The sequence below is a fragment of the Pyxicephalus adspersus genome, chromosome 2 (assembly GCF_032062135.1).
Source record: "Pyxicephalus adspersus chromosome 2, UCB_Pads_2.0, whole genome shotgun sequence".
Lineage (NCBI taxonomy): Eukaryota > Metazoa > Chordata > Amphibia > Anura > Pyxicephalidae > Pyxicephalus > Pyxicephalus adspersus.
The window spans coordinates 38,700,182-38,726,120 of NC_092859.1; the positions used below are offsets into that span (position 1 = coordinate 38,700,182).

Sequence of the window (25,939 nt, forward strand, 5' to 3'; positions counted from 1 at the left end):
TATCAATAAAAGTGGTGAATTTATAAAGCAGTCAGTCTGAAATTCACCAAAACATTCACTGGCAGAGAATCAGTCACTGCAATAAAAACACATAGACTAGAAAGATTCTACACCAAATTTCACCGAATGTCAGATTCACAGCTTGATAAGTAGACCCCAAAGTGTATCTCTAGACAAAACTTTTTTTTTACCCCTCTAGTTCTGATATCTGATAAAAAGGGTGAGCAGAAATCTAAAATGTTACAGTTGTTCCCAAAACAAAGATAAAGATAAATCTTCCAGTGGGGGCACCTGCTCCGAGAATAACTCTACGGGGTAAAAATTGCAATGATTTTGGAGAGGTTACCTTTCATTTCCTGTGGCCTCTGTAGAAAAGGAAGTGAAGGGAAATTGCTCATTAATCAAGGAACCCCTAGCAATTTCTGGAGGAACCCTGATTGAGAAACACTGGCTTGGAGGATCCAGACAGAAGGTAAATGCCCTGATAGGGGTTTTATCCCTTTCTTGATCTATACCAGGGGTGTCAAACTGGCCCTCAAGGTCCTTTTTTTTGGCCCCCCAAAGAATTCCGAAAATAACTACATCTGGCCCGCCCGCCCGGGTTACCATCTCATATCATCATTTTCAATACATGCAATACATTGACATTATTCCTGTACACCCATTGTGTGCATGACTACCAGGGGCATTGTGTTTGTTTGAATCCATTAGAGACTGCATAGTGTAATATTTAGCGTCAGACAAACTTGTGATGAACAACACACAGCTTGCATAGATAGATAAAAATTAGTCTATTCAACCCTAAAGTGTGTGTGGAGGGGTTTGTTTTTGTTAGGTATGGATGAAGTAGTAAACTTCCTCAATTTTTTTCAATAAATTTCAAGTTTGGCCCCCGACTTGGTCTAAGTTTCTAATTTCGGTCTTCTATGAATTTAAGTTTGACACCCCTGATCTATACAAACAAAAAAAAAAAAAAACGAACAATTGACTGGACATACACCTTAAAGGGAAACTAAACTCCAAAAAAAAAAAAAATTAAAGTTCTTTATTGCAGAAGGGCCTGGCAATTCCTCTTCTGCAATAAAATAGACGTACGTGTTTCTTTACTAAAACTAAAACTAACCTCCCCTCGCTCTGTCTTGGGTACTGGCATCCTCACCCGATCCTCCTTTGGGTTTTGGTCTTCTTTTGGGTTTTGGTCTTTTCAAGAGTGCAGGATTAATTCCCAGCACACACAGGGAAAGTCAAATTGCCAGGTATCCTGCCAACCAAATCATGTGCAGCTCAGCTTTTTTTCATTTGACAGATACCTGGAGTGATCAGGCAGGTTGGATGGAATATTGTTGAAGGGTCTTTGCAAGAAGAATTTATAAAAATGGAATTTTAGCTCTGACTTAGGCCTTCACTATTGTACCCAAAACTAAAAAAACTGAATGATTGGTTTTACATATAGTTTAACATGCACTTCATCTTCTAAAGGGGAACTAAACTCAAAATCCCCCAAAACACAAAAATGACACTTACCTTCTATTCTGTCACCAATGTCGATTTATGCAAGTTACCCGTCCTGAGACCCGGTCTGTACGGATGGATACCTTCTTGCTGAAAACACGATGACAGGTAGTTTTGAAAACTTGTTGCTAGGGACAACAGGTTGACTATACTAACTAACTGTATAATACAGGGGAGATCAGGAACATACCAACACATAAATCATAAGTAAGCTGTTGTGACAGCACACCTTCAATCCCGCAGGGTAGTCCGATCCATGCGGGGGTGTCCTCCATCAGGTCCTGCCTGGTCTCGGCATTCGTCTTCGAGCTGGCGCTCTTTGCCTCTTCTTCCAAGTTCCTCTTCCTACGTCACCCGACCCAGGCGCGAGATCGGGTAAAGTAGGTTGGAAAGAAAATTGCTGATCTCACTGTGCATGCGTGAGATTGCCAATTTTTTTCCCTTTTCACGAAATGCTCTGGCATGCGCAGAAGAAGCACCCAAGAGCCTCCTGGGATAGGTGACGTAGGTATCCCAGGAGGCTTTGAGCTCCCATTCATTATTAGGGAGCTGTGCTGCACCCTTTTTTTTTTTTTTTTTTTTTTTTTTTTAAAGGGTGTTGCACTTAAAAAGAAACAAACAACAGAATGTTTACCTTACATTAAAGAGTTCTCTAACCTTTTATGTAAAGTGAAAATTCTGAGTTTAGGTACGCTTTAAGCCTAAATCAACCCCAGTTTAAATCATCTGAATATATTATAGGGGGACACAATATAAGGATTTAAATAGTAGTAAAATAAGGAACAGGAGAAAAGCAGGATTTTTGGTACAATTAATATATTGTATTATATTCAGTAAATGATAGCACAGAACATAACAGTTCAAGATAGGCCACAATACCTTCTTGTGGTCTATGTAATATCACTTTGTCCCTAAAGGGCACTAGACATACAACATCTAGCCGGTTATACACATTATTCACCATACATGTTTATAACTTCCAATCATAGATAATTGTCCCTTATTTTACTACTGTACTCAATAAGGGTTGGCACATAGTTCTAAAGAACTATTACTAAACTATACCCACCACTCACACTTCAAATACCCCAAGGATTTAAATGCCTTATAGGTTATTTTCTTTTCTTAGGGTTGGTTCACACAGACCTACGAGCCCATAGAGAATGAATGCGGGTGATGGTGACCAGCTGAGTACTACCTCCTGCCTATTCATTATCATATATTTGTTTCCTAACAGCAGGAGACGTAGTTGTGGTTGTTGAATACCTGGCCAGGTCAATGCCATTCCCATTGTCTCTGTAAACAAACCCCTGAACAGCCACAGTCTGGGTAGAAAAGCCTTTGTGTGGAGTATTTGTGTCACGGTCTGTATTCGTCTGTCATTTGCACCCCTTATTTAATGTACAGCGCTGTGTAAAATGTTGGCGCTATAAAAATCCTGTTTATTAATAATAATAATAATAATAATAATAATACTTCTGTTATAAAACCCAATTGCCCTGGGCCCCAACTTCTCCAGGGACCCCAGCTGGCAGGGGTGTATGAAGCAGAATGCTGTACATTGGGGGCCCCCTTTATATTTGCTCAGGGCCATTCTTCTATAAACTTTATTGTCGGACTTTGCACACCTTTAGTTTTATAACACCTGACAATTGCAGGTATAGAGGAATATAGAGGATAGCCATGCTCCTCTATTTATTATGTCCCATCATTGGAGGAATATTATTGGCTGCCTCCTGCAATGCCCCTGGCTTGGCTCCCCTTAGTCTGAGTACATTTGGAAATGTTTAATATGGTAATTACATTCCCTCCAGCGGATGAATGGAGCAGCAGCCTCCCCCCTCCTCTCTCCTCCCCCTCACACACACCTCACGGCCCCGCCCTCCTCCTCCCCTCTACGTAGCCCGCGCACGTCGGCGTGCCTCAGAGCTCGTCCTCGCACTGCCTCATCGCGTGGTCTTCCTTGGCTTCCATATTGCAGCGGTATAACCTCGGCAGGGCCGCCCGGTGACTGAGCACAGACAGCGCCCGCCGTTTAGGCCGCAGTCCTTCGCTTGCAGAGTGAGAGAGAGGAGAGAGCCCGCCCGGGGGTGGTGGGACATGGCAACTCAAGTAGAGGCCCCGCTCATGCCGCCGCCCCTGCAGCAGCCCGCAGCGGTACCGGACTGTGAGGCGAGCAAACAAGAGCTGGCACCGGAGGGAGACGAAGGACGCAGAGACTTTGTGGACGCTCCTCTGCCAAAGGTGAATCCCTGGATCAAGAGCAGCGGGATGAACGGGCAGCACATGGCAGGTGAGTGCAGCGCCCCATGTCCGGGCTATTGGGGGCACAGAGGCGGCCTTACCGCCATGAGGAGCCATGACACACGAGCAGGGACCCATCACCTGGAATGTGTGCACATCATTGCTGCAGGCTGCATGATAGGTCAATCCTGGCATGGCTGTACACAGGGGGGCCTGGACACTGCCAGGGGGGCCTGGGGCACCCCAATACTGACCTTACCACCCATCACCAAGGTGGGGGGTCATAGCATGGGCACGGTGTGCTACAGGGGGAACCCCAATACCCAGCTATGGATGGAAGGGATTTACTGTGCAACCTACAGACCCTCCCCCCCTCTTATATATAATGTGTATTACATTGCCTGGCACCAAGGCCTTCCATCCCATGGGCACAGCAGCTGTAATAACCCCCCTGGGCACAGCTTGTATTCTGTGCCAGCACTGCCCGGGGGTAATGGCCAGGCCTGACCCTACTATACAATAGCCGGATTGTTTACAGGGTGACAACACTGCTTGATATTCACTAGAGGTGAAAGTGTAGTCACCTTGTAAAGGAGGGGGTTGGCAATTTGTTGCATTTATATAGGAGTGCACAATTCTGACTCTTCCTCCTGTGTCGAATATCATATATTGCTACTTTACAACAGTGACATAACTACCGGTAGTGGGGGCCACAACTGGTCCCATCCACACAGAAATGGAAGCCACTACTTTATGCCTTTTCTGGGTGGATGGAGGCATTTTGTAGCCGCCCCTGTCATGTTTTTGTTGGGTAGATATTGTGACAGGGTCTCTTTCCAGCTGTCTATACATCTGTGATTGGTTGATAAAGTTGGAGAAGGTGATTGGGTTTGTAGTAGGGTTGGTTGTCCTGGTTGGAGTGTACATGGAGGACATTTGAAGCTTTTATTTTAGTGGTGACCTCTGTATTGTGTAGGAGGTGCAGGGAGTCTCTGGATTTGGGCTGTAATGACAATCAGGAGGGTCGGCCATTGCTTGGTCACCTGCCTGATCCCCTTACTAGACTTGTGACATGATCTGTGAGGGGCGGGGACTGGAGGAGGGTGGCCATGGCCTCAGTACACCCTTTGATGACAGTGCAGTCTGCTGGGTGCTGGGCGCCTGCTTCTCCCACAAATCTACTGACGGAGGGGGGGTGGTGTGCGGTTGCCATGGAGCCGGCGGGTGAAGGGTTAATGGAATGTGCCAGTCCAACATTCGATCTGTAGAACGATCAGCGTTCTATTAGCCCCGCCCCCGCCGTTACCCAGCATTCTCCATGCAGACAGGCAACGTGGGTTTGTGCTTAGGCCTGCTGCAGCCTGTGAGCACGTTGTGCGGCTCCATGTGTCAGCCGACATGTAACCACCTTCCATGTAAAACACGTGTGTGGCCCATAGATGAATGGCGCTCCTTGCCTGTGCCATGATCCGTGTCCTGCTGGCCATGCGAGACCGGCCAGGCTCTGAGCAGTGCGGCCTCTCCCTGCACTGTGTGGGGATCAGGCATGGGGCTTGGTTAGGCCTTTGGCGTGTCTCCCATCCTCTGTCTGGCACGCTGCAGGCCTGCTGTTCTGTCCCCACTGCTCTGATATAAATAGCCCCCTGTGCTATTCCCGGCCTATATGGCCTTCAGTGGGTGCAATTATAAGAAATCCAAATATTTGTAGGGGGGTGAAGGCAGCAAAGTAAGGAGCAGCCATTGCTTCTCTGCACCTCCCAGATACAACTTACATTTTTACATACAGTCAGGTTGTGATAGTGATGTTTGCAGGCAGAGCAAAGTGACACTTCTTGGGCAATCTTTTACTCTGTATCAGTAGGTCACAAAAAGGATCTGTCCAAAATTGTTATAAATCTAAGCTGTGAAATGGTATAAAAACCCAAAGCTGAACTCTGGGTGGAACTCTCTCCTCTAAGGATAATTATTCTCTTTGCCTAGAGGATGTTGAATAATGTGATTATTAATGTTCCTCTCTTCTGTAGCTTTTACCCCGTTTGAGTTATCTATCCCCCATACCCTCTCCCCATGCTCTGATTCCATTTCGGGCCGGTAGTCTTGCATTGTACAGGGGTATCCCTATGGCCTACCCCCATTCTGGGCCAAGGGGCAACGATGGCTGTCAGGAGTGGCAATAAGGTACGTATATTTACATAATTATCAGCTCCTAGGCAAAACAAGCAGTTTGGGTTTTCTTCCCCAGATTTAAACACATGTAATTTAAAAAGTTGTGTTGCCCAAGACTTTCTGAATGGAGTTTGCAGGTTCTCCCTGTGTTTGTGTGGTTTCCTCCCATGTTTCAAAAAAATGCAATACGATTAATTGGCTTCCCCCCAAAATTGACCTTAGACTGTATATCAATGACATGACAGAGGTAGGAATATTAGATTGTGAGCTTATTTGAGGGGCAGCTAGTGATGTGACTATGTACAGCGCTGCATATTATGTTGGTGCTATACAAATACTGGATAATATAAGTATTTTTAAGAGGTGCTGACAGCTTGTCCTTGCAGGGTAAAGTGATATCATCTATGCAAAGCGCCACATGCTCACCTACACTCAGAAGTGGTGGGCAGTATCACTTCTGTTATGGGGATGAGGACTGCCATCCTTTATGCTATTTAGGTGACAATTTTGTGGCGGGGGTAATACAGGTTGTCCAGGTATTGCCCATTGTTTCCCCCAGCAAGCTGGTTCTAAACAATAATTTGCAACAGATGCAGAGCAAGTTCATGTAAACAGGAAGTGGCTCAGAAAAGTTGAAGGATATCAAATACACCAGGAAAAGATATGTGAAAAAGTCAACTTCTTATAATATAGTGTTCACTTTATATTCACTTTAACATTGGCTCTTGGTAAAGCAGATTACTAAGTTCAGCAAAACTAACAACCGGATGCTATCAGGATACCTACACATTTCTCCTGCTTCCCACAATGCATTGCTTGGGTCCTGAACATCAGTTTTCAGGCCTGGGTAGTATTAGGTGGGTTTTGGGGGAAGGGGTGGGGGGGGTTGGTCTTATGTTAATACAGCCAGGATATTTAGTATGCGGAGGATCTTTGTCATGCAGAGTAAAAAGAACCTGAATACAATGTAGAGATCGCCATGCTCACCTTTTCTAGGTGCTAATTGCTTTGATACTTTAGATTCCTATTCACAAAAGGTGGCTGAAACATTGTGGTGGTTGGGAACCCCTGATATCTAAACTGCTAAGCAAACTTTACTATAACAGGAAGAAGGCTAAAAACCCTAGTTGGGACCTGGACAATAATGGAGAAAGCTGGTTGTGGGTTGTTTTATTTCCATAAAGTATAACCCATCTAGGTGTTTTATTATCTTTTAGTGAACACAGTACTGACCATGCTTGTATCTGCCTTTCACCCCAGAAGAATAGTGCCATATTTGTTTAGGTCTTATTAAGGGTCAGCAGGCATAGAGATGACATGGTCATGTGATTGATTTTTAATTTTTTTAATTTTGAGTTTTTATGAATGATACTGCTGTGTATATTGTGACATTTCTACAATTCATTTCTGAAAGCTCAACTCAACACCCCCAAATATTACAAAGTAACACTTTAAATAGTTCTAACAGCTGTTCAATGAAATCTCCCAGAATTCTAATCTGTTTACCTTCAGATTGAGGAATTCTGGGAAAAGCAACATCTGAGGTTGCACAAGATTTGAGTTCTGTTCCATAGGACACGATAACGTGTAACTAGTGAACTCCTGTCAGCTGCAGCTGGAAACAGCCAAACAGCTAAAGGACAACTTCTGACTGTTTAGATAGGGGTTTGTGCTGCAATCCCTAATTACAACCAGTTAGGACATGCTACTTATTTAGGTCTTGAGACAGTTTATATATATATATATATATATATATATATATATATATATATAATTTTGGACGTGGTCACTAAAAACTTTCACTTAATGCCTGGAAACAGCAGCAAATGCTGTTTCTAAATTATATTTTTTTTTTACTTTTGCCAAATTGAAATGCTAATTGTGCGTTTTTCAAAGTGTTGTACAGCCCCACCCTGAGCTAACAATAAGAAGTCACCTCTGTGTAGTTAGTATCAAAGGGAGGACAATTTACTAGAGAGTCTGCATTGAATTATGTTGTCACCTCACTGTTGCTTTGGCTTCTCTGTCTTTAAGCCTCAGGCAAGAAGTGTCACCTGCGGGAAGGAAAAAGAAATGGCTCCCCATTTGCTTTTAAAGTCACCACACCTCTGGGTAGTTTGCTTTCTCTGTAGGAGGAGTGCATAAGAATGTACGGATACTGCTTGTTTTGTTTAAAAAATAGCATTTTCTGATAACCTTTGCAGTGATTGGATTTGGTATTAGCATTATATTATGATGAATATGTAAAAGGGGCCCCTCCTCCCACCCTATTTTTGCCGCAATAGGAGTAAAGAATAACCCATGTAAAATAAAGGCGCTATGGTGTCCAGTCACCTGACTTTAGTGGGAGGAACCTTTGGGCTGCGGGTACAAAATGGCTCTATTGCCACCCTTTTCATCTGAGATCACATGATCAAATGCCTGAACCTAAGCTCACATGGACGGTGTGCAGTTTGTGTCATGGGAAAGATTTGTTGTCTCATGGCTACGTATCTCATCTTCACTATATTAAAAGCTGAAATCCTCTTGTGTAAAAAAGCTTTTGTGCTGTTCATAAAACCCTTACCTGTCCTCCACATGTACAGGGATTTCAATATATCTTCCTCTGTGTAGCCACTCTCTCAGTATGGCATTGCTGATCTACTAAGTGAGAAAACAAGTCTGCTACAATTTTTTAATAGGAGCTCCTGCTGCTTAACCTGGTGAAAGCATGGGTTCAGAGATACACCAAAGTATTGGTTGGTAAACTCCATATTAGTCTTTAACTCTTCCACTTCTGCCAAGACCAATATTTCAGACACAAGGTATAGTTTTCAATTAGACTACCAGGGTGGTGTAAGCCACAGCGTCAACTGAAATTTCATCGGTTTTAATTTTTGTAGCATAATTTGAAGGGAAACTACGTTTTGAAATAGCTTGGTAGAAAATTTGTTATATGGGTAACTAGGGCTTGCATCTTTTTTTGGTGCCTCGGGTGGCTTATAATTGATCTGCTTTAACACGACATAACGTAAACTGGTGTGAGGAATCGCAAGGATCTAAATAGACCCTAAAAGATTTGGTTTTCTTTAAGGATTACAAACTTTTAAACTGAAGAATATTTTATTTTTATACAAACCTTCCTTCTCTGGTTCCCCTAACCCCCCTCCCAATCATAAAGAGGACTAATATGTAATGAATAAAAGGTGGGCCAGGGACATTAAGGCTAGAATGTGGACTTCAATGGTAAATAGAACTTACCGGAAGGGGTTTGAAATGCTATTCAAATTCTTGATTGCTCTATACAATATGTGGTAACTGAAACATATTTGAGCAGTAACAATTTGTCCACTGTCTTAGTAATTTAAAAAGATATAGTATAGATATTTAGTTTTGTGTTCAGTAAAATGACTTGCTAATGCGGTCTAACAGGTGCTTTACATAGTGGGAACCACGATTATGTGTTGAGTTCAGATAAGCCCTTAATCTTCTCCATTCCAGTTAAATACATCGGCTGTACAGTAAGGGCCGCAGAGCATTCTGATGCTGCTGACGTATGCTCGTTCCGCACTTTTAGATTGTAGCCAAGGCAGGAAAATGTTAATTATATCATATTGCTAGGTCATAGCTGCATATAATAGACCTGCCATGAAATAATTATGTGCGCTGCCATTGAGGACCTGTCCTGGGAATGTTGGTTTGCTGACTCGTGCTGAAGTTTTGGCTTTATTGTGTTACAAATCGCTGACCTGGAGCTAGGTGAGAGCAAAGGAATTCTGACACTCATTTACAGGTCCGCTTGTTCCACATAAATGACTCAAGACAAACTTATCCAGGCAACTAGTTGTTTTTAGAACCTTGATAGCATCAGAAGCTTCTGTAGTTGCATTATAACTTCATAAAGTTGCATTACTTGAAGCTGCCTTCTGGTCCTATATGTCTCTAGGTAAAACTTTATTTAAAACTTAAAAAAGTGATGGGTTGGGCATCCTACTATATTGGTGGCCCCATGTGGAAAGAAAAAACATGGTTGCATGGCTTCCCAAATTTAGACTCATGGAGAATCATTTTGTGGATCTCCTTAGGTACAAGCGTTTTAATCAAATGAGCAGATGTCTCTCTTACAGCTCTTCATGTAAGCATTTCCCTTTTGTGTCCTGCCTTGATAAAAGGGTAAAAGTGCAAACCTCCTTTTACTGAGATCTTCAAAATACTCTGCACAGTTCTTATCTAATAACAGCACTCTGTGGTGTTGTAAGCAAAAAAAAAAAAAAAAAATAAAGGTGACGGAGTCTGTTTCACTGTAACTTTTATTGAATGCCAAGCAGAGTGCGCTGGATCCTGGTGACTGTTGTGATTGGCCGGGTTTTCAGTCTTGTTGCTCCGTAACTCATCATTGTTTTGTTTATGCATTTCCTTGACACTGCTGTGGCTGGCCCTTTCTTGTATACCTTTTTGTTTGTGTACATTTTTTTTTTAGAGGTTGTGTTGTATCATTCCTCTAAGGTGATCCTTCTTTCATTAGAAACTGCAGGCATGTTTTTGGCAGGGTGTGTGCACAGGGCCTTGGTATACAGACTTTTGGCTTTGCTTGTACTGCATTGCCTGTGTGTTTGGGTGGGGGTTGCTGATAGTGTGACCTGGTCTAGCTGTGGAGGAGGGGAGACCCGTTTGACCAGTGTTTCTTTAAGATATTTGGAAGCACAAGGTCACCTTTTGTCACTGCTTTCTGACTGGCCTATTTGTTGTACATTTCTTATTTTCCTAAAGGTGCGTACACACTTCCAATTTTTATCGTTCCAATCGAACGACGAACGATCGATTGGGCAAAAAATCGTTCGTAAAAAAGTAACCAACGACGCCGACGAACGAGGAAAGTCGCTGGAAACGAACGACCGGACCGACGGATCGGATTGGACGACGATCGTTGAACATCGTTCGTGTGTACGGTCGTTCGTTGATCGTCCATGATCTGAGCATGCGTAATGAACGAACGTCCGTTCACTTTCCTGTCGTGCAAATAGTTCCTCATCGCTCAAACGATCGTATCTATTGTATGTACAATATCTACGAACGATCGTGTCGTTAACTCTATGTGTAGGATCGGTGCTATACGATCGGTCGTATATATCGTGCATGAACGTTCGTCGTTCGTTTTCCAACGATAATAATTGGAAGTGTGTATGTAGCTTAAGTTTAAAAACTAGCATTGTTAGATTATTGTACTTTTACTTAACCTAAGCCTAATTTGCTATCTGTAACTCTCTCACTTAAACTGACTTGAAAGGTACAAGTTGCTCATGGCTGAGAAACACTGCTCTAGATGCAGGGAAATTTTCTCGAAAGGCCCTGATAGAAAAAGTCAACCCACCTGCAAGTCTGTAGGAAGACTGCTCTCAATTGATGCCTATAAGGAACCACAATCTTGCCTGTGTTCTCAGAAAAGGGCAAGTACTTTGTCATGGATGGCATTCAGTACACTCAGAGTTCAGGTTGCTCTGGACCTGCATAACAGGGCAATACAAGTAGAAGCAGTCTTTCTGCTCTCTTCTATCATCCTTCTTCCAAAGAAATACAAATTATGCCTTGTCTGGTTGAATAGATGAATTCAGTAGGTAGCCTAGACTCTCTCCCCTTATTGCATTTCAAAGCTTACCTTTCAATTTAAATTTGAGTAACTTTTAAAGAAACTATCGCTATATTGCAAAAATAAATGGATTGCAATGATTAGTATTCCTATTTCATGTCTATTCCTGCAAACTGACATGGAAACTATAACACACAACATTAAGCGAGTGTGGACTTGTTGGGAAAGTGTTGAGAACCGTTCTTGTGTCAGATCCAAGTTTGACTTGTGAAATTAGATTAGTAACTTTTATTAACTGTGATGACTATTGGCTCATTTTAATTGGGGATTCCTATATTTTTTTATTTATCATCAATATAAATACAGGGCAGTTTAAAAGGCATTCTTAAAAAAGAACTTGTAATGTACAAGCACCTCTGAGTTACACATAGCATAAAGGGTTTGGTACTTCCTGAGTCTCCTTCCTACTGTTCATTGGAACAAATCACCATTTTAGTAGATTTCCACAATCGGCTGGTAAAATGAACCTGTGGGGATGCAAATGTGGGACCTGTGATTCCTAAAAAGACTTTAATGAGTAGGCTTCATGCTCTTATCCTAATCCTGGCTTGTGTAAGATGTCAATGACCCTAAGCATGCAAGGTAGAAATTCAGATGTAGGTGACTATACTTATTCAAAATCTAGGATCAGCATTCTAATGGCTGCTCCCATATCTTAGTCCTACAGCAGCACCTACCAACAAAGCTACCGGTATTTGTGTCGGAGTAAACCAGAGCCCCTGGAGGCGACTCTTAAAAACTAAAAAGTATCTGTAAAAGTATTTAAACAAAGCCCCAGAGCTGCTAGAGATAAATGTTAACCACGGATTGTAAAAAAAAAAAAAAAAAAAAATGTTTTTATGGTGCTAGCCACTTCATTACCATGAGCATTGGACAGCAGTTCTGATATGCAAGCAAATGTCAGTGGAGGAATAATGTAGCTAGTCAGTATGCTTTAGGATTTTTGTGGGAGAACCAGAGCAATTGTAGGTAAACCACAGGTAGACTGGTAATAATCTTTGCAGGTTAAGGGTGGAAGAGTTAGGGGGCCACAGCTAGACATCACTGACACATTGGTCAAGTTATGCCCTAATTGAACAATTAAGAAGGAATGGACAAGTGAGTACATGATACAGATGCAAAGCATCACTCCCTTGGGAAGTTGATTAGATGTGTCAAAAAAGCGTTGAAAGATATTAGCTACCTTACTTCCTGGATATGTATGCTTCTTGTGCAAAGAGCAATGCGGTAGAGTGCAACAAGCCATAGCAGCCAATCAGAAATCATCTATGAACTTTAATCTTGTGGTTTACTGCACTTTGCCCCTTTTTACTGCTTTTGTGTGTGTTGCAATAACTCCAATTGTGGTATAATTTACACGGCTGATTGCTGTTAACTGGTGCAAGCTAAACTTCAGGTAAATGGCTAAATATACTGATGAGCTACATACATACTTAACCATTTGAGACCTCGGACAGGTGAAATGAATACTATTGATACAGTAGCACAAGGCAAGTAGTGGGGTATATTCGGCACCTACAGAACAGGCAGCTCTTATTACTTGAGGTGTATGAAGCAGGAAATGGGCAAACATAAGGATCTGGTCATCTTTGCTAAGGGTCAAAGTGTGGTCAAAACAAGAGGTCTTGTTTGCTACTGCTTATGATGGGATGCTTTGTACCTGCACCTATTCCTTCATCTAAAAACAAATTGTCTTTTGGTCTGTGTTCTATTAATTAATGGATGAAAAAGCGAGGATGATCTATTAAAGGAAATCTATTCACATCAGCTGATTCTTACTATGTTAACTCTCCCCATATGTTTGATTGCTCCAGGCATATTTACACAGCTGTGAGTGCTCTTCCTCCTAGCCCTGTAGATTAGCTTTGGCTAGTAATAGACTGGCAGGTTAGGCAAGTTTACAGGGCTGAGGGATGTCATGAAATGTGCTCAATAACCCAAGCTGCAAAGCTCTGAGTGCGACCTGGTGACAAATAATCTGGTTATATTACAGCATTGCTGGTCATCTGTTGCAGATTTATCAGTTGCCATCTTTGTTGGGAATGGATGCAGCCTTACATCTTGCTCTGGGATTCGGTGAGGCTCCTGAAACCCTGGCAGAGGCAATGCTGGCTTTTGCAAGCTGTGAAGCCACACTTTTACTCTTGTTAGCTGGATCATGTACTGCAGTGAATGTTTATTTTCAGTAGGCTGAGCACATAGTCGCTGAGCCAATGGGCGAGGGAGTGACTCCGAGGTGGAGCCAGAGCTTCTCAGCAGCTTTGCACAGGGTTTGTAGATTCATTGCTGAGCTGGAGCCCATTGATGAAGACCTCAATCAGCCAGTCATGCACGGTAGGGTGGGGTTAGAAGAGGTGGGATCTTTACACCTCCATGGTTTACAGGGAGAATTGTTAAGATGCATATTTAATTGCAGGAACCTTTTGAGGGGTCCCATACTGTAGTATTGAGCTTTGATGGGCAAAGTACATGCATATGACTTATACCACTTACTAAATGTCTTTGTGAATGTTTTCACGCATAAGGGCTGCAAGATTGGTGCCAATCTCTTGGGTATCATTGGGTCTCTTGTAAGAATGATCATCCTGTGCAGTATTGGTGGTGTTAGGAAAGTGTCATATTCTTGTGCTATTGTTACTTTGTCTGTTAAGGTGGCATTTATATACACTAAGGTGGGCATGCCAGATCACAGCTGCAACCCACTGACCGAATTTCTGTTAATCCGAGTTTCCAATCTGTCTCCGCATCTGATATTTTGTAATATTGGAATGTGATCTTTAAAAGATTATGTAACCCTGCAAACTCCCGACAAAATAAAATGATAATTGTAATGATTTTCTTTGGTTTTAAATGACCTTTTCCGACAGTGTGGATAGCCACAGTGGAATTAATAGTATGGTATGGTTAATGTTCATATGAACATGACCTTACAAATAATATAGTTGCCCATGAAGAAATATGGGGGTCAGCGGGCACCTAGATTGTTCTGCTTTACTCATATATATCTATCCCCTACAGTGCACGCAAGCTTTAACCTATACAAAACCAAAATGTCCATATATTTAAGGTTGATTTGCTATACACTAGGAATCTCTTCTGGAACTGTAGAAACTCCTGTTTTGTGTTGCTAAAATTAATTGCTACTTTTTTTGCTTCCTTTAGAGGTGTAATATATGAACACTAGAGATACTCTGTAAGGTTTCTGCTTTTAATGTCTTATGAGGTCTATGTAAGCTGTTCTATTCCAGCTGTTAAAAATCTATACGCTGATGATTTAGCTGATCCTTCTGGTTCATCAGCCAAGTCCACCATTTATGCCTACACAGCACAAACCATTTCTAGTAATTTATTTGGATTGTTTGCATTTTGCCTCAAATGCCAGTTACCCAGGTGGGTCTGTGCCTGCGCTGCACAGGGTATAGGCTTTCCTATCACCTGCCATATAACCCAAAAAATGCTGGAGCAGCATTCACGTACATGAGGATTAGGAAACCTAATTGCCACAATTTCTCTTCCTGAAAGCCTTTTAATTTTAGTGTATCATTTGTATCGAATGTATTGCTCAGGGTGATGCAATCTCTAAGCAGGAATCTCAGCAGTTTTCAATGACGCTTCAGTTTACCATTACGCTGCATGTGACAAGGAGGAACATGTGATCTGTACGTAAAGATTAGCGGCCCCTTTAACATTTTCCCTAAATAATAGGCAGATGAAAGCAAATATGTTCAAATGTCCTCTATGCCTTACATTTATATAGATGCAGGGGAGGCAGATGTCAGTGTATTAGAATCTCATAAAAGCTTTAGCAGGTTAATGTATTTTCCAAACTTATTTACACTCTATTAAATCTTCAGGTGTCATTAAAATACTTTCTTGCAGCTTTAAGCTAGGGCTACTTCAGTGATTTTAATCTTAGGTTGAATTAGGTCACGTCTACACAGGTGATCTTTATTGCTATCTTGTAAGAGAGCATTCTCACTTTATAAATTTTAATTTCCCGGTTGGGGATTTTCTTGTACTTGATTTGATTCAAGGTTGCAATAATTCTTTCATCTCTTTGGGACCCCAAGTAAAATCTCCCCAAAAGGACACACATCACAAGAAATGCCAGTATTCCTAACGTCATCTGAAATGTAAAATATTCTTTAGATTTAGTTTGCTGTTTGATAGGTTTTCACTTCAAAGCTGCTAGCAACTTTGTTAATGAGTTGCTGTGTCTTAGTTTATAGAGCAGGAGCAATGCAAATTATTTATATATTTTATGCATTCTACTCGCCAGTGATTTTATGGCACAGCCGGACATGTCTAAAAACGTTGAAATGGACTTTTCCATGCACTGCCAGAGACAGTTGGCAGCATAGGAGGTTGTTGAAATACAATCTGTAAATCTTCTTACACCTGAAAAATTGTTGCATGGATTTCCCCCAAGCAAGAAGCAAGCTTAATCTGTGTGAGAGCAGAGAATGAGCTGTTTGCTTTGGATTGGCTTGGCACACGCAATAGTGTTTTGCCTTCTTGTCCTATGGGGTTTGCTGTTCTTCCCAGCTAGCAGAGGTCGTCACATGAATCCGCAAGCGACATTGAATAGCTTCTCTCACCTGCCAGGTTTCTACCTGCAACCGTACCATGGATAGATTCATGAGGTAATCAGGATACATTGTTAGTATGTGAAGCATGTTGCTGTCCCAGCTGTAGGAATAACACTGCAGAAATGCTAAGGTCAGTATGAGTTGGTATGGAAATGTTTTAGGTATAATATATAAGAATGTTCTCAGTTAGTATCAGTACAGTAAAAAATAACAGGGAACCCCTGTGAGCCCCCCCCCCCCCCCCCCCCCCCACACACACACAGAAATTTACTTGGGGGGCTTTTTCTGATGCAGTGATAGAAAGACCTGAAAGAACTGAATTTGCTAGTTTTTGCTAGAATTTTAGTGATGCAGTCTAGGAAGAATAGTTTGTGTTAAACCAAATATTCATATGACATTTCTATATTTTGTACATTGGCATGAGGGCTTCTGGTATAATGGGTTCGCTGTCAATATTTCAGCACGCTAACATTCAGTTCATGAAGGAGATGCACTGGAGGCAGGAAAAACAGGCAAGTGTGAGAACCAAAACCACTTTGACAAGGTCCAATATTGTGATGGTTAGGTGACTGGGTCAAATCATCTTCAAAATGGCAGGTCATGTATTTTTCCAAGTGTGCAGAGGTTATGGGTGACAATCCCAAGTGCCCAAAGTGCATGGATGCAGGAGGTCGGCCCATCTGATCCGATAATCTCACAGGAGTTACCAGACATAATGTTGAGAAATCTAATTCACCATGAGAGAGAGGAAGTGCGACTTAAAAGATCCCCTTCTAATATTTTAAGGTGACTATTACTGGGCACTATTTTAGAGGTCTTGGAGTAGATAGAACAGTCCCCATGGAACAGAATTGTGATGATGCACAGTGCTCATTCCTCTTCTTGTCATTGGAAACATTTACAAACAATTATTTCCAGCAACAATAAATCATCTTCTGCATGCAACTTAGATGTTCTTTTGTTGTTAAGGCATCTCTTCAATCTTAAAAAGTATTTATCTGGGCTGGAACAATCCACATAGCATTAAAATATTGATGCACATAAATACAGATTAGCTCCTATGGCTTCACTGGCGGTCCTTTTTTCCTTTTCACACAAACTTACTGCTTGGATCAGTATGGCAGCCAGGTGATGAGCATTTTCAGGTGGTTGCAAACATTTTGTGCAGCTGCTCGTCCCAGCCCAGATCATTCTGGTGGCAGTGCATGTGTTAGTAGAGCATTGTGATCACCCTTCTAGAATTGCTTTCTGAGAGAGCGTGGTAACGCAGGTTTGTCACCTGCAGCTGCCCGATCTCTCCAAAGGCCCAGTGTTTACCCTGTTGCTGTTTATAGGCAACCTGGAGCAGTCTAATGGGGGCAGGGCACTCTCTGTAGCATGAAATTCCTTTAATCTCTTCTTACATGTAGCTTATACTCTGACCAAAGCCATAGCGTGAAAGCGTCCGCTCCAGGGGGAGGGAGAATACTTTGAAGCACGGAGAACGCTCATATTGACTCAGGTGGTGGTTTTCAGGGTCACCCGACTTGTGGAAGAAGTGGTCCGTTTTCCAGCTATCTTAAAATAGCTCTCCCTTGGAGTGCTGTTTTGATATCTGCAGCATCCAATGTTCCTGAGACACGTCTGTTAATATATCAGTGAGTCACTTCACGTGCATGTGCCCAGGTGTGCACAGGACAAAAGGACGAAGTATGTGAACCACTGCTTGGTGCTCCTTATTGGGGCTCATTCACACCGCAAAGTGCATCATCATATGCATTTGTCTGTTTACGCAAATAGTGTACAGATCAGGGAAATGTCCCTATGTCATATATATTGTATTCTTTACTGTGTTATACCATTATCACACATGCAGTTTTGCTTGCTTTGCAAAATTGGGCTGAGTGAGCCATATTGAAAAGTTTTAGATGTATAGGATGCACTTTCATAAAATGGTTCTGTAAATGGAAAAACAGTCATGTAATTTTTCAGCAAACCTTTTTAATTCTTTTATTTTTAACATTTTGTGTCTGGCAGACTCCATCTTTCAACCACAAAGCACTCGATACAGATACTAAATCGGTGTGTGCAGGATCTCATGTTCTCATCCTGCTTTGTCTCCTGTCTCTCCTAAACTGCATTTATTTATTTTTTTGCTTATGTAAATGAACCAAACCTTTTTCCTGTGTCTCTCCTCCCCTTAGCACAGGGAGCCATGTTCTCTGCAATTGGTTGCGTCCTTCGTGTGGCATTTTATTCTTATTTCAGCCGCATGGTCATTTATGGAGTTAATTCTTTCAGCATCTGCAGTGCTGTTCCCTAACATGCTTGTCATGTGCTCGGCAGCTCCCAGCCCTTCTCCACGCTGCAAGCCACCCCCACCCAGCAGCCATGTGTGCCGCCGACACACCCCTGGCACTGTCACACGCTGTGGATTGTCTGGTGGCCACGTCACTCTACAAGCCTGACCCATATGTTGCCCTGAAGGACGCCATATTGCTCATTGGCTGCGTTCCTTTTTTTTTTTTTTTTTTTTTTTTTAAGCGTTAGCAAGAGCTTTTAATTGGTTCATTTTTGTGAAGTTTGAATGTTTTTGTCAACAAGGAAAAATACGCTTGCTATAACTGCTTAAAAAGTTGTAGCTGGAGTTGCCCTGTAACTTGCCACTTTGCAATCAATTTTGTCTGTACATGTATATACCTGATGGATATGACGCTAGCAAATTGCAACTCTTTAGATACATGATACAATCTTAAACATCAATAAAAACCTATATTACCCAATCTAAGATTGAAATTTGATGAGCATATGGAACTTGGTTATAAAGACTAGAAGTTTATCATTAGATTATAACCCTCATATTTTCTACAGGTCAGAAAATAAATGAACATTTCCATTAGCTGAACCACACTTTGCTTACTTATCACCTTTAAGGGTGAACCCTATTTTACCTTATATTCCCACTGATCTCTTTATTGCTCCACATCTAATAAATATATCTACCATTGCCAGCACATTAGCTCACAGTGGCCTCTGGATTGCCAACACAACCAATCCGTAACAAAGCACAGGTAAGGTTGGTATAATGAGTTCCAGGCTTACCCCTTGATAAAGAAACGGTCATCTTGGCCTGAATAGACATTTCATCAACATCCACCTAAAACTAAAGTGATTATTTTCATGGACTACATTATGGAAAGACTAGGCATAGACTTCCCATTCTTGGTTTGTGTAGTCATCTAATTTTGGATTACCTCTGACCTTTCTTGTGTTGGGAACTGACATTCCTAGGACCACTTGTCCTGAAACACAATGATAGGTGCAGCACTGAACAGATTTACTATAAGAAATGTCTGCACAATTTTTACTTTGCTTAAGCAATGACAGGTCGTTTATTGACTTCTTAAAACAAGTATCTTATACATCAGGTCACAATTTTAGAAAAAGCCTAATTGGTTCACTCACATTTATAAATAAGAAAAATCACAGCTAATCTTTGAATACTTGTGGGGCATACATTCTGTGCAAAAATTTATAGATGGATATTCTGATATTTTCGTAAAACATGATGTACACTTTTAATGGACAAATATTGTATTGGATTTTGAGATGGAGTTGGTTTCTACTCCATCCAGGGCCTCACAGGGTTTTCATGTAAGGAAGAAAAAAGGCAGCAGCCATCAGTGCGACAACTTCTGTTTTTTCTGTGTATCTTTGACCATTATGATTGACCAGGGTGACTTAACTCAAACGCAGGGGTTCATTCATTTCCAGTACGTACGGGGAAGCCAGGATTGCAGAATATCCTGATAACCCAAGCAGATGCTGCGCATGCGTACCTTTGCTCCCCCCTCCCCCAGATACCTGCATCCATTAGTTGTTCAAGAAGCTCCAGTTTAAAAGAAGTATTCTGCCAATAATTTGTCATCTTTGGTTTATCTTTTTCCCTCCAAATGCACAAAAACCTTTCAGATTTTAATATCTGTCTGATTTTGTATCCAGTGACCTTGTCTGCAATGCAGATAGATTAGGTTTGGGGGTGGGGGTCGTAGGCTGTGCTGTCCTTCCTGAAAACAGGAAGCTGTGGTAACATTCATATGGGATGCTTAGTTTTTAATGAATGAAATAAAATCTACTGAATAAAAATGACGGGCCGGGGAAAGTAAAGTTGTTCTGGATGTCAGTTAGGAAGTAAAGTGGTCTCTGTTGCACTACTATGTACAAAGTGAGAAGCATGTACACCTGTACAAGGCTGAGGATAAAGCCAGAGTCCATTAGTTTTAGCTATATATGTATGCAGTAAATTGAAACCTAGCAGCTGCTGCTCCTTGCAGGATGCTATTGAATAATCCCCATATGTTTTATTTGCTTTCTTGACAAACCTGTATTTTTGTGGGGAAGGAACGGGCCTTTTGTTTCTTAGCTCTGTTATAAATGTGGGGATATACTGTGTAAATAACACATTGTAAACCATTTTGTGGAACTAGAATACTAGTCACTTGAGCCACAACTAATATTTCAGTTTAACTGCAAAGCTAGTTTACCAGGAACTAGTACAGTATTAGAAATCTAGTTATCTTCTACCCTTTCAGCTTTATAAACACATTTTCATGCTATTCCCCTCGCCCATGCATGTTTAACACCGACTTAAGGTGCGTACACACTTCCAATTTTTATCGTTCCAATCGAACGACGAACGATCGATTGGGCAAAAAATCGTTCGTAAAAAAGTAACGAACGATCGTGTCGTTACCTCTATGTGCAGGATCGGTGCTATACGATCGTTCATATATATCGTGCATGAACGTTCGTCGTTCGTTTTCCGACGATAATAATTGGAAGTGTGTACGTAGCTTTAGCCATTCTGTTTATCTTTTTTAAGCAATTCCCTTCCCTTTTGCATCTTATTTATACTTAAATTTATCTCATGTGTTTTCAGTATTATACTGATGTCTGCTAGATGAACATTCATGAATAATCTACATTACAACACTGCCCCCTGTTGTATTACTCTGCCTGAATGTGTTCTGGCAGTCACATTTTTCTGCAGTTTATTTTCATTCAGAATAAAACATTTATATGTAGACTTACAAGTGTTTTCCACAGCCCTTTCCGCAATGGTGCACTTGTAGTAAAAAAAAAAAAAACTAAAAAAAAATCTTGCAGCATCTTTGATCTGGTTTAATAGGAGTGTGCATTACATTATTTTTTAATTATCACAGCAAACGTGGTATGTCTGTGTGATATTTTTTTTTTTTTTTTAATTTAGTAGGAAGTTTTTTTTTTTTTATATGTACCTGTAGTTTAAAGAAACATGATGCAAATGTATGTGAGCAGAATTTTTACATTTTATTTCAGTGGCTCTTTGCTTCATACCCTTAGGCACCAACTACTTGGTAAAGTTTGCCATCAGTAACTTATCTGTTGTGCCTAACTTGTTGTTACTTGCATTTTGTTACTGGAGGTACCTTTTTGCCTCTGAAAATTTTTTTTCTATAAAAAAAAAAAAAAACTTTTAAAAAGCTAAAGGTATGTGAGACTCATAGAGACAGCATACAGATGGGGTGTAATGGCTAGCACTCTGCAACACTGAGGTTTAAATCCCTACCAAGTATTACTGCTATCCAGGGCTTCAGTAAAACTATTTACTCAAAATTATGAAGAGTTCGGGATATGGTGCATGAAAAGACTATCCTGGTAAAGGATAAAACTATAGGTGGTATTGTGTTCAAAACAGGCATGCTTCCTCTGTAAAATGTATTGCTCAGTCCTGATGTTTTATAGTTGCTGGTTGTTTGATGATTTTGTTTTGATAACACAGTATATTCTGGCTTTTCTAGAAAAATAATAATAATTTTTTTTTTTTTAACCTTGCAGACCCGCCAGTTCCTGCCAAGGTGGTGAAGGCCGGTATTCCCCGAACAAGACGAGGCAGCAAGGTAATGTCTTGTCTCAGATACTATGCTCCATAATACATGCTACAGTTGAAATTAAAAACTAAGCCTCAAGTACGAAGTTAAATCTGTTTACTTTGTTTTTATTAATTTCAGGTTGGAGATTTTGGTGATGCCACCAATTGGCCGACCCCTGGAGAAATTGCCCATAAAAGCACAGCGGTAAGAGAACCTTAAATTTCACATTACCCATAACTTGACATGCTAAAGTATGATTGAAGCTGGAACATTTGCTGCTGTTTAGCATTTAAACAGGGTACAAATATGAACTGGTGGTGTAGGTATTGTGTTGGCATGTAAATTTACTAATGGCTAATCGCATTGACATACATTGGCCTTTACTCGACTAAAACTGTAGTCCGTTTCTGAAATGCTGATTTGTGCTTAGTCTTTTACAACAATTTGCCAAAGTGCATTGATACGGTACTTGTATCCTGCAAAAATGTACAATTTGCAGTGTTTTGATGTGGAATGCACCAGAATACATTTGTGATCCATGCACAGAGAAGAGCTCCCGTGTAGCTGACACCAGGAATAGCACACAGGGTCCCCCGCAAGCAGGATTTCCATTTAGGGCTTCCCTCCTCCTGCCAGGTCTGTCACTGGCCGCCTCTATTCTGGGACTGCTAGCCGCTCGTGCAGCCGGCAGCACTGCTCTTTGGGTGATGGCTTCACCTCAATGTTTTATTTTTAGGCTGCCAGGGTAGAGTAGCCTGGCTTGGCACATGTGCTGGTTTCGGGTTTCATTAGCTCTTTGAGGACACAGGTAAGGGAGATGTGTGGACATTTGTTCAAAAGAGAAAATCTGTCTTTTAAACAGCTAAACGTAATTTACAAAGCTGATGTTTGAACGTCGCTGTGCTTAATGAGTTCCAGTTCACCACCTAAATATGATTCCTGTTGTGTGTAAAGTTGTCATAGCTTTATACTTGATGTGGGGCTTTTTATCTTGAGGTTATTCTGCAGATTATGCATCCCCTTACTTCTTGGGCTTGATGGATTTTTGACTCAGATTTTCTCTGTAGAAACGAGTATTTTCAGGAATGAGTATAATCCTTGCCAGTGAATAGCTTGTTGCTGTAGCCCTCATTGGTTGCAGTTTGTCATTATTAGATTGGTTGTACATCTAGTGGTTTGTCGATCTGGCTAGCTCCCACAGAAATAATTCTCTACTCAGTGAACTTTAGATGCATATATTTGAATGCATATTATAAAGCTGTTGGTAGTTTTGCAATAAAACTTAATAAAATGTATTCAAGAGTAATGATTAAATTACATTCATGTTATTTTTAACCTGTAAACATTCAAGTGTACATTTTTATAAATCTTTTTTTTGGGGCAGGGGAGGAGGAGTTAGAAGCCTTGTTGGAGACTAGTTGTCAGTGTAGAAAGCCATGGGAAATCTTCCATTCTACTGAAATGGGAAGGAGTTTCCACCTAAAGTTTTAATCATGCTAATGTTTTTGCTACTTTTGTGGTTTCCTCACAGCCCATTCAAAAACTGCAACCATCCAGGAAGTCCTTTGGAAGGAAGGAGATGAAGGAAGAGAGCGCAGATGGGAAAGAGAATCAAAGAGTGAAGTCTGATGAGTCCAGCGAAGAGAAGAACGGTGATGATGATGGCCAGAGATCAGCTAATAAAAAGAAAGGTTGTTGGCAATTTTTCATATTTTTGAGGGTTTAGCAAGCCTTTGGTTGTTCATTTCCCTGCGTATTTCATTAAGCCTATGGTGCCTAGACTCCATTCACGCAGTGCTGACATTTGTTCATCTAAATTCACACCTTTGCTTTAATTAGATTGATTTACTGAAAAAACTATTATAATTTACTTCATACAGTCTATAGGGCAGGGGTGCCCAACAGGTGGATCGGGATCCACCGGTAGATCGCAAAGGCAACATGAGTAGATTGCGGAGCCCCTACCTTTCAAAATAAACTCTACCGTGCACAGGAATTAAGTAACTTTTTATTGTTGGTAGATCATTTTGACTTGGTCATTTTAAAAGTAGCTTTCAAGCCAAAAGTGTGGGCAGTCCTGCTATAGGAGATACCAGATTACTGTGCATCTTGTAGCTCCATATAGCACAGATATGCTTCCATGTTTGCTGTGGTGAAAAAAAAAAATATGCAAGGGCTAATGGCAGGATCCTCAGGTGTTTTACAGGGGATTAGGAATTCAAGACACAAGGATTTTTTTTTTTTACTTGCAGAAACACAAATGTCTCAGTTTCATTTTAAAGACTTGCTGTACTTTAAAACAAAGTTAATATGAAACGGGGTTCCCTGCCCTAACCTATTGTAAGCACTCCTCTAACACTAATAGTTTAGTTACTTTTTTAAAATAAATTGTTAATTTTAAAACCATTTTTACAAGATTATATCACTAAAAGAAAGCTTTGTCATTTTATTTAGGATGTATATAGGGGTAAGTTCATTGTTTAGTGATTAATTTTTTTTAATAGCTGTTTTTTTCCATCTATAGGAAACAAACACAAATGGGTTCCCCTACAGATTGAAATGAAATCTGAGGGACCACGAGACAAAACCACCTCTAGGAACAATCGTCAGAATGAACAGCGTCACTCTTTGAACCGGAGCGACCCAAAAGGTATTGGCTGAATGGGGGAATTCCCTTTTTAGATTTGCTTTTCTTATGATTGCACATCCTAAGAGATGTCTTCTAGAATAATATTGCAATACAGTTCTTGGATGTTTTGGGTTAGTGCTACTCTGGTAGTGTCATGTTCTTGACCTTAAAGAAGGTGGTGTCATGTATTTTTTTTCTCCCTTAGCTTGGTATGCAGATAAACAAGAGAGAGACTGGCCGGATTATGATGACACCTCTAGTGTCAAAAGTGAGGGTGCTGTACGAGGTGGCTTCAGAGGACGTGGTCGTGGACGTGGCAGAGGGAGAGGACGTGGCCGAGGAGGCATGCGCTGTAAGTGCAAAATTCAGTCTTTAATGAACAGATTAGGAAACGTCCTGCAAAAAATACATTCATAGTTAGTACTCACAAAAAAGTGTTCAATAATGATTTGTCTTTTGTTTTTGTTTTTTTTCACAGCCCACTTTGATTACCAGTATGGGTATAGGAAATTTGACGGTACAGATGGTCCCCGAGCCCCGAAATATCCTAGTAATATAACTTACTACTATGACAACATGAGCAGCTCAGATTTGTACAGTGTGGACCAGGAGCTACTGAAAGATTACATTAAGAGGCAAATGTGAGTGTCATAGTTCAAAACTTCAAAAAATTTGGAGAGCACTGCTATTTTGTATTTTTAACTCCTCCAAAGCCCATAGACGGAGACAAAAGAATTAATGGGGCACTGTGGATTATCTAAGTGGACAGCAGAGCTGTTTACTAGGCAAATTGCCTGATTGAAATCTCAAACTTAGCCTTTTGATAAAGGATTCGTAAGTCATTTTTGTGAGTAAATTTTACCTTGAGCTAACTAGTTCTACAAATTGAATTTGTTAAAAATAAATAAAACAAAATATATTAGGTTACTAAGGGCAACCATAGACATAAAAGCTAAGTAGCAACACCACCTAGATTGTAAGCTGTTCAGGGCAGGGTCCTCTCCCCATGTGTCACTGTATTGTCTGTCATTTGCAACCCCTATTTAGTGTACAGCGCTACATAATATGTTGGCCCTATATAAATCCTGTTAATAATAAAAAAAAAACATCCAAATTTTATCTTTCTTTGTATTCATTATGCTGTATATTAAATACTCTGCACGATTTCACATTGAATGCTGTGCTATAAGTTATGTATTCCATAACCAATTATCACAGCCCTTTCACAGGTAATTATATGAGTAGGGCTTGTAAACTTATTAAAGCTGTGTACTTAATACAT

At 40.9% G+C, this 25,939-nt stretch overlaps 1 protein-coding gene across 2 annotated transcripts in view; it reads left to right on the plus strand.

Moving 5' to 3' along the window:
- Positions 1-3,440: 3,440 nt before the first annotated feature.
- LARP1 (La ribonucleoprotein 1, translational regulator) overlaps positions 3,441-25,939 on the plus strand; it is a 40,988-nt gene continuing 18,489 nt past the window's right edge. For both annotated transcript variants that reach the window (XM_072400473.1, XM_072400474.1), the window contains exons 1-7: positions 3,441-3,805; positions 21,994-22,055; positions 22,167-22,232; positions 23,560-23,719; positions 24,553-24,678; positions 24,863-25,009; positions 25,136-25,298. In XM_072400473.1, the coding sequence (XP_072256574.1) occupies positions 3,613-3,805; positions 21,994-22,055; positions 22,167-22,232; positions 23,560-23,719; positions 24,553-24,678; positions 24,863-25,009; positions 25,136-25,298 (917 nt within the window). In that variant the 5' untranslated portion in view covers positions 3,441-3,612. The remainder of the gene's footprint in view (positions 3,806-21,993; positions 22,056-22,166; positions 22,233-23,559; positions 23,720-24,552; positions 24,679-24,862; positions 25,010-25,135; positions 25,299-25,939) is intronic.